This window comes from Heterocephalus glaber, unplaced genomic scaffold, assembly GCF_053883595.1.
Source record: "Heterocephalus glaber isolate CG9 unplaced genomic scaffold, H.glaber_assembly_v1.0 deba00001689, whole genome shotgun sequence".
NCBI lineage: Eukaryota > Metazoa > Chordata > Mammalia > Rodentia > Bathyergidae > Heterocephalus > Heterocephalus glaber.
Genome location: NW_028258414.1, coordinates 10,002,501 through 10,014,764, shown reverse-complemented (window position 1 = coordinate 10,014,764; position 12,264 = coordinate 10,002,501). Strand labels below are relative to the sequence as shown.

At 41.4% G+C, this 12,264-nt stretch overlaps 1 protein-coding gene across 10 annotated transcripts in view; it reads right to left on the bottom strand.

The window, feature by feature from the left end:
• Map2k5 (mitogen-activated protein kinase kinase 5) overlaps window positions 1–12,264 on the bottom strand; it is a 258,240-nt gene that overhangs the window by 59,936 nt on the left and 186,040 nt on the right. The window contains exons 18-19 of one of the 10 annotated variants that reach the window (XM_087198980.1): window positions 10,517–10,545; window positions 4,041–7,237 (exon numbers count right to left, since the gene is read on the bottom strand). The exons of 7 other annotated variants lie outside the window; for them this stretch is intronic. In XM_087198980.1, the coding sequence (XP_087055106.1) occupies window positions 10,540–10,545 (6 nt within the window). In that variant the 3' untranslated portion in view covers window positions 4,041–7,237; window positions 10,517–10,539. 2 more of the 10 variants (XM_087198981.1, XM_021237017.2) reach the window with 2 other exon arrangements.

Below are 12,264 nucleotides of genomic sequence, written 5' to 3'. Positions count from 1 at the left end.
GTGCCTTTCCCTCCAGTATCTGTACCATACTTGTCCACGATCATCACAACACTTAAAACAACAGGATTCACATACACTGATGTTTGGCATGGTGTGGTTGCTAAATGATCAATCCTGGTGAGTTGGTCTAGCATATGAGCATTTCTTTTGCATCCACGTGGCTAAGAAGCAAACCCTTCCACCTAGTGCTTGGATGTTTTCAAAGTCCCTTCCCATGCAGCATCTCAACTGTCTGGGTGCACACTCATGGCCTCCTCCCTGGTCACTACTCCTGGAACCTCTGTTCCTGGTTGCCTGGCTTAGCCAACATTGACAAAGTTTCTGCTTTACAGTGCCCTGAATGTCCTGGCTCCTATAGTCAATGAGACTTCTGGACAAGGCTCTGCAGGTGAATATTCATACCACAAGGTGAGGCAGGGCTGTTCACACCACCTTGAAGTGGTTAAGGAATTTAGTAACAAGCCATACCACCTTTACAAAGGCCTTGACAAGCCCAGGTAACCTCTCCTATGAAATGAGATACCTAGGGTGTTTGTTTTCATTCATTCATTCATTCATTCATTCACTTTCTAAGCACTCTCCCTCCATCCCACACAGTCTTAGTAAGATATATCTTCTTTGACGGGAGTTATTTGTAATGAGCCAAGAATAAGAAGTCTATTTTTGACATCAAAGAGAATATTTTTCACAAATTTCCAAGAGCCAGGGGGATTTATAAAATTCCCTGGGGAAAAAGATGTGGCAAAAATTCTAAGAGATGTTTGGAAATGACTTTAGAAATGGATTATGAGGCATTGTTTCCAGTACCATGAGTTGTGTGAACCGAATGAAATGAGGTGAGACTGCTTGTGAACTGGGATCTTACAGAAGTCTCCACCTTGCTCTGTTCTGAGGGTTAACAGCAAAAAAACTTCAAGACAACTTAAAACTGTACTATTTTAACATGTGCTCTTTACTACAAGAAAGAAACAGCAATATTACAGTCCTTTTTATGACCTTATAACTATGCTGTTTTGTCCAGGTTTTTAAAGAGAGATGTTGTTACCAGGCTTTATTACATAGTTTTGATAGCAACATATTACATGCAACCACCTTCATAAATTTTGTATTAAGGTAGCACTGCCAGTACCTGAAGCTGATTCAAAATGCTTAAGATACTCAATTACTTTTTAACACTGTTATACAATGCTGTGACTTATACCTTCTATTTCACAAGAATCTGATGATGCAACATCATTGTAATTGATTCATTTTCTCAATTAAATAAAGCTACTGTGCTTTTCTTTATATGGATGCTACACAGACCATAGAGTTAGATATATTATCTCCTTTCTCCATCTCAGATATATTGCCTTAAAGGCTGTATGCTGTTCCTCTGTTAATTCCACCAGAAAATTTAATGCCACAGCCATATTTTACAAATTCTGAACTGCCATGCACTCGACTGTATTTATATTAGGCATATTTTTCACAGCTAAACTCTTTGTTGTTTACCTTTTTCAAGATCACATTATTGTACGGGCGCAGCAACCATAAAACAGATCCAAACAAAGTCCACCTCCAGTCATCGCTTCTGCTTTTGCACACAGTTCATGAAAAAGTGAAGCCCCTGGTTTTATAGCACATTAAAAGTGGTACTAAGGGTACTCAATATAAAATGTTAGCTTCCTGAACGCCTATCTTTATTCTGGGTCTGCTTTCCAAATGCTGGCCATGAGAGCAGAGTTCAGGGGAACACAATAACATGGTTAGGGCTGATGTATTGCCTGCACCTCACAACACATGAAATGCTGTTTATAAAACTAACTTGTCCAAGTTCACATGCCTGCTTGTATATTTTGCTTGCATCGAGGGGTTTCTATGTCTAACTAGTACTTTGGGGCAATGAATAAAACAATAATTGCTCCAGGTGCACACTTTGCTAATCAGTCTCTAGAACCAGTAGTGTCTGATACACTAAGCAGATGAATCTCTTCCTTCTTCTAGGCACAGCTTTTTTTGTCCATCTTTCATCAGCTGTTAGAGCCAACATTTAAAGCCACACTATGAGGAGAGTTACACTGTGTTCAAATGGGGAAGAATGGTTTAAAGAAAGGCAGCCACAAGCACCAGTTTGGTCTTTCTTTCTGTTATTGTATTAATATCTATCATCTATTTCTTTGCAAAGACCATACAGTTGGCAATTAAGAAGCTCCTACATGACATGTCTTGAAAAGGATTCCGGAATGGAAACTGCCAATGCAAAACTTTGCTTGTGGGGCCTCAACTATTCGTTCAATGGTGTTTGCGATAAAAAGCAATTGTGGAGCCTTTATTTTACGCTTCCTTGTCTCAGAGGTCTTTTTTGCACGCAATGATAAGACAGACCTTGCTACCAGCCCCTTTACATTACATTCAGAGGCATAATCAGAAAACTAAAATAGATCCACCTATGGAACTTAGAGAAGACACCAGCGCTAGCTTTCATTTTCTCTTTTACTCTCTGAAATTATGGCTTGCCCTGCAGCTCTTGTCGGAGAGATTTATGTGTGACCTAGGTCAGATCTTCCAATAGCAGTTGACAAATATTCTCTTTACATATTTACTGCTTTTCAAGCTTGTGATATTTTCTCTTAAATAGAAGAAAGCAATACAAAATTACATCATTTGGTTGGAATTTTAAAAGAATATCATTTTCATTTGTGGCGATACTGGCATTAATATTCCAGGTTTCAATATAGAACACTCTATCCCCGTCCCCCATCTTTTAACTTCAAATTTCAGGAACTGTAGCTATGTTGCAAAGAGTTTCTTTTTAAATTTGATGTATTAAACTACAACCCTTGATAAATATAAACAAGGATTATGGTAAACTGGGACTTTTGTGTTCTAAATGAAGAATTATGACCCGAAGAACTCTGCAAATGGAAAGGACCCCAGAGATGCTCTGGTTCGACCTACTGACTCTGCCATTAAGGAAATCGAGGTTCAGAGTGGTCTACTGCCCAAGGTCACAGAGAGAGCCTGGCTTGACAGTGGCCCAGGAAGCTGCGTGCTGGGGAAAATGCACACACTTGGGAATCAGCCAGATACCCATGGCCTCAGCCGCATTCTCCCCTCACTGGAGTGCAGGGCGGTTGTCTGCGATGTGGAGGGATGAGCAGCTAGAGGAGCCTAATGTTTAGAGGCTTTGGGAGCTTTGCTTTCTCCCACTAAAGGAGAAATGGTAATGGTATTAGGTGTTGAGACACAGGGATGCTCCACCTCCAAGGCTTTATAACTTGCAAAAACAGAGCATCCGCATGTGAAAAAGCCTTGGATGAGAGGGAAGAAAATCACTTCCACAAGCTTTATACTTGATCCCTTGTGCTATGAACCTAAGAGTTTCCAAATGATTTTTTTTTTTAAAAGGAATAGAATAAATTTTATTCTGCCTAACTACAAATGGGAATGTTGATAAGGTGGTATTTTCACTGAACGCAGCATGATGCATTATTTCTAATAATATAACACACACTACTAGAACTCACCCTATCCTTCTTTCCTGCCCATCAGCCTCTGTCCTTGTCCTCGTCATGCCTAGGAGCCTGCTGGTCTATCTTGCACAGCCTCTGAAACAGAGGCAGCTTGTAAGAGGACAGTGGGCAGCTACTGAAGGGCGTGTAAGAAAGTCTCTCGGACTCCCACATCCTAAGATCCACTCACTGGCAGCTCCTCTCTGGTCACATCTCAGACTCCAGCTGGCATGCTGTATGCAGGAGTGACCAGTTTTGAAAAGTGTGAAGTAGAAATTCCTGAATTTAGCAAACAGCTGGGTGGAATGGAAAGGTTCTCAGATGCCCAGAGGAGGGCACAGCTCAGATGGGACCAGACAGAAAATCATCACAGCCATAAATTAGATCACTTGGCTCCCACTGCTTCCCAAGTATCAAGGACAAGGCATTTTCGCACAAAATACAACAGCTGGAGCATCAAGGTACGGTGCAACATTATTCATCTGCTGGGTCTGCCAGTCAGTGAGCACGGAAAAAGGACCCACTTGCCAGTCTGTGCCCCTTTACCTTTTGTGTGTTTAAAATTGATAAAGCTCATGTCCTCTCCCACATACGTGCACAGGAGCCACTGTAAGTCCTCCTCTGGGAAAATGTACATTTTAATTTTGTGAGAAAAGCAGGGACTTCAAATTGCAATTCAAAATAATCAATGCAAATTATGAAATTAATCTTTTTACTAATGGTACAAGGTCTGACCAGAGAGTTTATTAGGCACCTTCCTGTCAGAGAAGATTTTAGGTATTTGCTGTGTCATATGTTTCTTCTTTTTCTTTTGTTCCAAAGAAGGGTGGCATTTAGAATCCAATGTAAGAAAAGCAATTGTGTATGTGGAGGTGGGGAGAGGGTGGCGGGGAGAGGTGTTGCATTTTCTGAAGGAGGCCTGTTGACTACTCTGCTCTTTATGGTCAACTCAATCTGCTACAACAAAAATTTAATGCATCACGATGTCTGGAAGGGTTTCTGGAGTGATCATTCAGTTTGCATCTCCGTTAGCTTAAACCCTCCCCATCTCATAGAACTCCAAGCAACACTGGAGTCACCTGGTCCACCCTGCCTAAGGGAGTTCACTTTACAATATTCTTGACAAGGATCGTGTCTTTACTAGAAGACTTCCAATGATGGAATTCCAGTGATTCTATGTTGGGAAGCTCACACTGCTAGAAAGTTCTTTATTGTTTTAAATCCAAGTGTTTCTTCCCATAAGATGTGCCTGTGACCTTGGAGCTGTGATGAATACATCTAATGTTAGCTCTTCACATCTTTGCAGATAGCTGTCACATCTTTACGATGTCTTCTTTCCTGAATAAACACCCCCACTTTCTTCCTTATGACCAGTTGCCAATTTGGGTGCCCTCTGTTCTTCCCTCTGATACGGACACTCTAACAATATTCCCCACACCCAAGCAGCACTGATGCGCTTCCTGGGAAGGCGATCCCCCTCAGGTATAGGGTGTGGCATGGTTTCACATTCTCTACCACTGTGGTGACCCTCCTCTGAACGTGTATCCATACACAAACAGTAGTCATCCCCCCTTATCCTCAGGGCTAGGTTCCAAGCCCCCAGTGGATGCCTGAAACTGCAATAGAGCTGACCCTACAATTGAGTCTTCTCCTGCATTTACACACCCAAGATCAGCTTTCACCTTTTCAATCTAAGGAAGCACTTTATGGCTTCTCTTGAGTTCATCTGAATCACCAGCATCACTAACTGTGTACTTTAAGGCTATAATTAAGTAAAACAAGGGTTACATGAACACACTGTGATACCATGACAGATGATCTGATAACCCAGTTACTCAGTGACTAATGGGCAGGTAGTGTATACAACATGGATACACACACAGGACACAAGGGGCTGGCATGAGGTTTTATCATGCTACTCAATGGTGTACAGTTTAAAACTTATTTATCTTTGGAATTATCCATTCAATACTTTTGGACCCTACTTGACCTGGGCAGGTAACTGAAACCGAAGAAAGCAAAACTGTGGGTTAGGGGGGAGCACTGTATGTTCCCTACCCCAGGTCACACCTTTGTACTGACTGGCTGTGGCCACCTTGATCTGGACACTACATACTACAGCAGAAACTCAGAGGCTAAACATGCATTCACTTTTGAGAGGCATACTGCATAGCTGCGCTCAGCTGTAAGAAAACAGAGAAAAAGAAAATACTGAAAAATTAATTCTTCTCTTATGTACTCTTCTATTTCTTTCTGTGTCTCCTATCAACATAGCATTCAAGAGGCAAAGTGAGTGGATGAATAAACCAGTTGTGGAACTGGACAAGACTGAAGAGGGTGCTGCTATCTGTTCCCTTTCCGTGCGACAGAGACCAACCACATCAGCCTTTTGCTTGTTTGGCTGAGGAGAGACCCGTCCAGCACCGAGGCAGGATCAGAGGCTCTGGAGTCTGAAAGGATCTCTGGGGTTTTTCATGCAACCTAGCTCCCTCCTTGCCAGGTCCTGAGAATCTTTCTTCACTGCTTCTATGTGATGGCCTGCCGTGTGAGTCCATCTGATGAAGGGAAGCACCCACCCTTGCCTCAGCGCTACCCTCCTGACAGTACAGAGCCACATCTTTTCTAAAGATAACTGCCAGACTTCCTGAGAAGTGCTGACCCTGTAGGTGGTGACACTGGCTGGGTAGAGTGGGAGTACAGGCCATGGTAGAAAAGAGAAGGGACAGAACTATAAACCAAAAGCTCCAGGATGTGAGTTGATTCTCGATTCCTTCTGATTGCAAAATTTGCTTTGCCAACATGTAAAAAAGTAAACACGAGTCAAATACATGCTTCCAGGTTTCATGTATGTTCATCAAGTACTTGTGCTATGGCTGTACCAGATTCTAGAACCCATAAGTCAGATACAATTGCTGGTCTATAAAAATGAACACCTTCTTTAAGATCCCAGCAATTTAGCAGCAGGGCTAAGACTTAAGCACAGGGCTTGCATTCTTCTGAATGCCCCATGGGATTTGGACATATGGACTTTCGATTTTTTCCCTCAAGCTCTATAGATTTCTAAGACATTTTCCTCCAACCCCTCACCCTCAAGCAACATTTCTAGGCACTGTGAGGAAGCTTGTTTCCTGGGTCTAGGCTCCAAGTATCAGGTTTTTTTTTTTTTTCCTTTAAACCACTATATATTTGACAACAATGTCTGGCCTACTGAGATCCGAGATAAGCTGCAACTGCAGCCAGTACGCAGTTCACACAGGATGAGGAAGGGATGGATCTGAAATACAGTCACACATAATCTTGTTAATTAACAAATGCCTTACTGGCTGGACTGTAAATGAAATTAAAAATAGATTTAAAGAAAGGAAGTCATGAATCTAGAATGAACTGGATGAAGTTCGATTTTGGTTTCAGAGATTTGGTTTATTCCTTTCATATTCTGATAGAAGTAAATCAGGTTTTAATAAACTCCAAGGGAGAACATGGGGCAAATGGCTCAGCATTTTTCAGACTCTACTGACCAAATAACCTGTAGTTCCAATGAGATATCACATAGAGCCATTAAAAAATGACCAGATAAAAGCAGAGGTGCCCCTGTGTTCGTGAGTGCACACACATGCGGCTGGGTGTGGGGCGGATTCCCATCTCTTCTGTGCACTGTTTTCCCAGCATTCTGTAGATCCCAGACATAGACACCATCATCACCTCCTGGATGCGGAGGAGGCTGAGGTCTGGGGGTCAGGCAGCTAATAAGAAAAGCCAGGACAAGAACTCAGGTTAGCACTCTGTGTTATTTGGGTAGAAACCATACAGTGACCATGACTTAAACTGTCACCTGTTGGGCATATCATTTGCTCCTCTGGTCCCTCCCCACTAAGTCACTAGTGCTTTCAGCTGCCTGGCTACCACAAAGGCACATAGCTGTCCAAAGGGCCAGGGCTGGAGGGCACCCTCTGGCCGGGAACTCTGTGTTATTTACAATATTTTACTAAACTAGAACTAGAGCCAGGTCAAGGTCTCTTCATGCCCACAAGGTGCTCTCTGCAACCCATTTCTGAACACAAAACAAAATAAGGCAAGCTTTGTGGAGCCCCTCTGGTCTGCCTTCCTCAGACCCTGTAGATCTCTCATAAAGTGATTCATCCTGAAGCTTTTCTTTCCTTCTCACCATGGTGGTCACCATCTGCAGACCTTGCTGGTTCAGACTTACAGGGTCCACACTTGGCTGTAATTGGCTGCTTTGGTTTCCCATAATCCCTTGGAAGTAACACCTTGACTTTGTATATAAACTATCTATCCCCTTCCTGGCTCCTAGAGGACCCTGGGGCAATCTCCAGTCCTACATTGCATCAGCTCTTTGCTCTTTTTAGGTAACTCACTGATTTTTTCAATGAACTTAGCTTGTTTATTTTATTGACACTAAAGAGAGCTGGGTTCTTAGCATCATTAACATATGAGTTGAGGAAGAATTCCCAAACCCTCCAGGCATTAATCTAGAACTCTTAAGCATCTAAAAAGTAATCTGCTCAAACAAGGCTCAGCCAGGTCTGCCCCTTTAACTTGGACGCCAGTGATCCCCTAACCCCACATCTACACAAGTTTCCTATGCTGAATGGTGATAAATAAAGCACCAGAGTACAATAAAAGTTGATGTGTTTGTTTCCACTGCTACTACTGCTGTTGAGGACCATCTTCCCTCTGGGGATCCATATCCAGCCAGCAATTACCTGGCAGGCACAGAGCATCTTGGAAGAGTAATTTCCATCTCTGTAGATACCAGTTGGCGGCAGGACTTGAGTGGTTGGCTGTATAAAATAAGGACTGTCCTTTGGGCTCAAAGCCTCTGGATGCCTCATCTCACTTTCTGTCCCCACCATCCACCAGGGAGAAAAGACCACTGAACAGGGAGTGGGACACAGTCTGACCCTGCCACTGAATTCCTGGTAACTGTGTGAGTCATGAATGGCTATGCACTTCCATTTCCTCCTTGGTAAAATAAGAGTTAGATCAGATTATTGAAAGATCTCTTCATATCGATGGAGTAGCTGACTGTGCCAATAAAACCAAGGGCGGGGGCAATGGAAGAGCTCTGGACCGCAGATCTAAGAGGGAAAGAGGGTGGCAGAGTCACCACTGGGAAGCCAGACTATAGGCCAAGGTCATTACGTTGAACTTCAATACCATTTCTAGGCCACACTGATTATTTAAAAATTGCAAGTTTACTCCCCAATTCCTGGACTAAAAGTGACTAGATTCTGTATATAATTCTATATAGTATGACTGTGATTCTGAATGATAAATTACAACAACAACAACAACAACAACAGGACTGTAACAGAAGGCTCTTGTGGGATCAGAAAAGTAATTCATTTTAGTCCTACCTGGCATGAGACATGGTCATATATTTTCAGACTAACATAGGTAAATCCCTGAAGTGCTTTCTAGAAATATAAATAATACTACTATTATTGTTCTTGTTTACCACCTTATATTTTTCAATGTGCTTTCTTAGGCGTTGGCTCATTTGCTCATGACAATTCCTCCCCAGCAGTCCAGAAAATGTCCTGGGCTGTACCAAGCTGAAATCACAGAGAATGGCAGGGCAGCCCTCAGAGGCCTGGGCCAAGTGCCCTTGGGGCAGGGATCTTGAACCTCAAGTACTTATAACCTTAGGCTGGCATCCAGCCATCCCAAAGGGAGCCATGAAATCCTCTAACCTGTTTTCTTTTTCTGTTCTCTGCTACATTTGCTTTGCCCATCCTTTTTTCCTTCTCTTCCATTCTTCTCTTCCCTTTCCTATTCCCTATAGTGTTGCCTTAAAAGTTACCTAGGGGAGGGCCGGTGATTTAGCTCAGTGGCTTCGCTGCCTGCTGCACAAGCGCAAGGACCTTAGTTCAATCCCTGGTACCAAAACAAACAAACAAACAAAAAAGTTACCTAGGGGAACTGCTAAACTACTGAGGAAAATGAAAGTAGCAACAATACTGGCAGGATGCCAAACACAGTAGTGTTGCAGAACTTCACCTCTTTCCATTTTCATCACATTTTGATTTGAGAGCCTAGAACAGTGGTGGTGAACTTATGGCACGTGTGCTGTAGCAGGCACACAGAGCCCTCTCTGTTGGCACAAGAGCCAAGTCACCCCAACATCGCCCCAGCAGCAGACCACTGAATATTCAGGTTTAACTGCAGTTTGGCACCTTGTGATAAATAAGTGGGTTATGGATTGCAGTTTGGGCACTCGATCTCTAAAAGGATTGCCATCACTGGCCTACACCGTTCTTCCTCGCCCTGCTAGGCAGTGAAACCTTGGGATCCCAAAGTGAGCTGATCGCTCACTCCCTCTCAGCTAAGGCCAGTGTCCCAGCTCCTGGAGGGTGCCCTTCACATCAGCTGCCATCTGTTGGTTTTGTGTTTTCCTTCCTGCTGGACTGGATTCTAAGGAAGGATTACCTATTTCATCCTGTGCTCCAGGGCTCTGCACAGTGCCAGGCTCAGAGTGAAGGCTCAACAACAAAGAAATATTGATTAAAGTTGAGATGCATGTCATACAATAGTTTACTTTAGGTGGTGCTATAAAACCAAACCAATCTGGGGTTGGTACTTTAAAAAGACAGGCATTACTACCCTAACTGGCTAAGTACATATACAGTACACGAGAAACTAATAAGTAATTTACCTTTAATGAAAGATTTCACTCTTCTAAGCTACCTATGCTTTGGGTACAGGTAATTTCTTGTCCATTTCTGGTGTGTTTTTTAAGGAGAAACTAGGAACCCACTTACTGTTTTTGGCAGAGGCTAAGTAAATAAAATGGTGAGACCTTTTGATAAGCCTGACATGGATACTGGGAGTAGAATTTGGCACTGGCAATTAAAAAATTCCTGGGAAGAAGCAAATGTGTACAAATGAACATCTTTATATCACTTAAATTTAACTCTGCCTTTATGGAACATAAATCAATTTTATGGCTTGGAATATCAGTAGAAGAGCTTGAGATTTAAGCTCAGTGGTATGGCACTTACCTAGCATACTGGAAGCCCGGGGTTCAATCCTTAGTACCAAAAAAACACAATATAATACAAAACAATAAAGTAAATTAAGAAGAAATATTGGTAGATTTTAAATGTCCATATCTTACACACTGAGGATAAATATAAACAATGAATTAAGACATGTAGGCTAAAAATCTGTTTAGGTAAAAAACTGCAAGTGTACGTTTGTTGGCCAACTAAAGTTGAATGGCATCACGCCTGGCTTGCAAGCCCAAGGTCCTGAGTTTGATCCCCAGTACCACACACACACACAAAAAAAAAAAAAAAAAGTTGAATGCTAAGACTTTGGGGAAATTATCCACTGCTATTTTTCCTTTGTTAGAGACCTCATACAAAACACTAGATACTTACAATTTACATAAATCCTTTATGTTCTGAACTTCAGAAAGTTTATGCAACAAAGGATAGATTCTAAATACCTTCCTTCAGGGAGCAAACTTTTTAGGTATTCTGCAATTCTAGGCATGATTAGTATATTAATATATAAGGCAGTGATAGCTGCAATCTAAATTTAATATGAAATTTAAAATAATATTAATCAAAGTTAGAATTAGTAAAAATACACCTGTCAAAGGCTTTTAAAACATGAATAAAATTAAGTATTAAAAACTCAAGTATTTTGACATTAGTGTCTGAAAAATATTTAATGTTTTTAAATAGTTTTAAGAACATAAGCTTTCCATTCTGGGTAGAGTAAAACAAATACTCTAGCCACAGAATAATTTATTACTACAAAATAAATGAATATTTAAAAGACAGTCTGTCAGTTAGAAAAATCAAAAAAACAAAACCCAAATATTCAAATAGCAGGCTTCCAAGCTAAGTTAAACAAAATATTTTCTCCTTAACAAGCTGCTTACATTTAAATGAAAACAGGGCAAATCTGGTCAATAATATGGATTACATACAATAAAAAGGACCTTAGATCATGTTAACGCAAGGATCAGAAAGCAGTAACTTCAATTAAAACCACCCAATTATTTAGCAAACTTTCAGGAACAGCAAATAAATTAATCTGTTTTAAATGAAAGTGCTCAGATAAGTACCTTTCTGACCTATAACTAAGTCTCAGGAGCAGCACACATCCTGCTGGAGCAAGAAAAAGCCCCCAAATCAAATGAATGGTATTAGTAATCAAAAGGCATATGCAAAACATATTTCCTTGGTTAAGAGTGGGGTTCTGGGCTGGGGATTTAGCTCAGTGGTTTCGCCGCCTGCTGTGCAAGCACAAGGTCCCGAGTTGGATCCCCAGTGCCAAAAAAAAAAAAAAAAAAAAGAGCGGGGGTTCTGAAGCAGATGCCACCTATGGCTCCTCTTGTACTTCGATATTACAGTGTACAGGGGGTGAATACACACTTCCCTTACGCAGGAACAGCCAGGATGTCTTGGTTTTAACAACAGGATATTTTCATTTCTGTACAATCTTATAGAAAAGACCAGTCATTACACCATCAGGAATGCTAGTCTTACACTTAAAATCTTCTATTTTCTACTTATATTTAACTTGTATTGGGGTTTAAGAATGCCTCTTTATTGAGACAAGTAATAAGTCATCATTTTGCTCAGCTAACGGGAATAAATGAGAATCAACCAATTGGTAGTAAAGGTTTCTAATCCCTCAGAGTCAGACTTTCCTTTTACTTTGGGCTTAATTATTCTATCTGGCAAGATGATGGCATACTTTTTTTCAATGAAAGTGATCTTATCTAGAGTGCAAT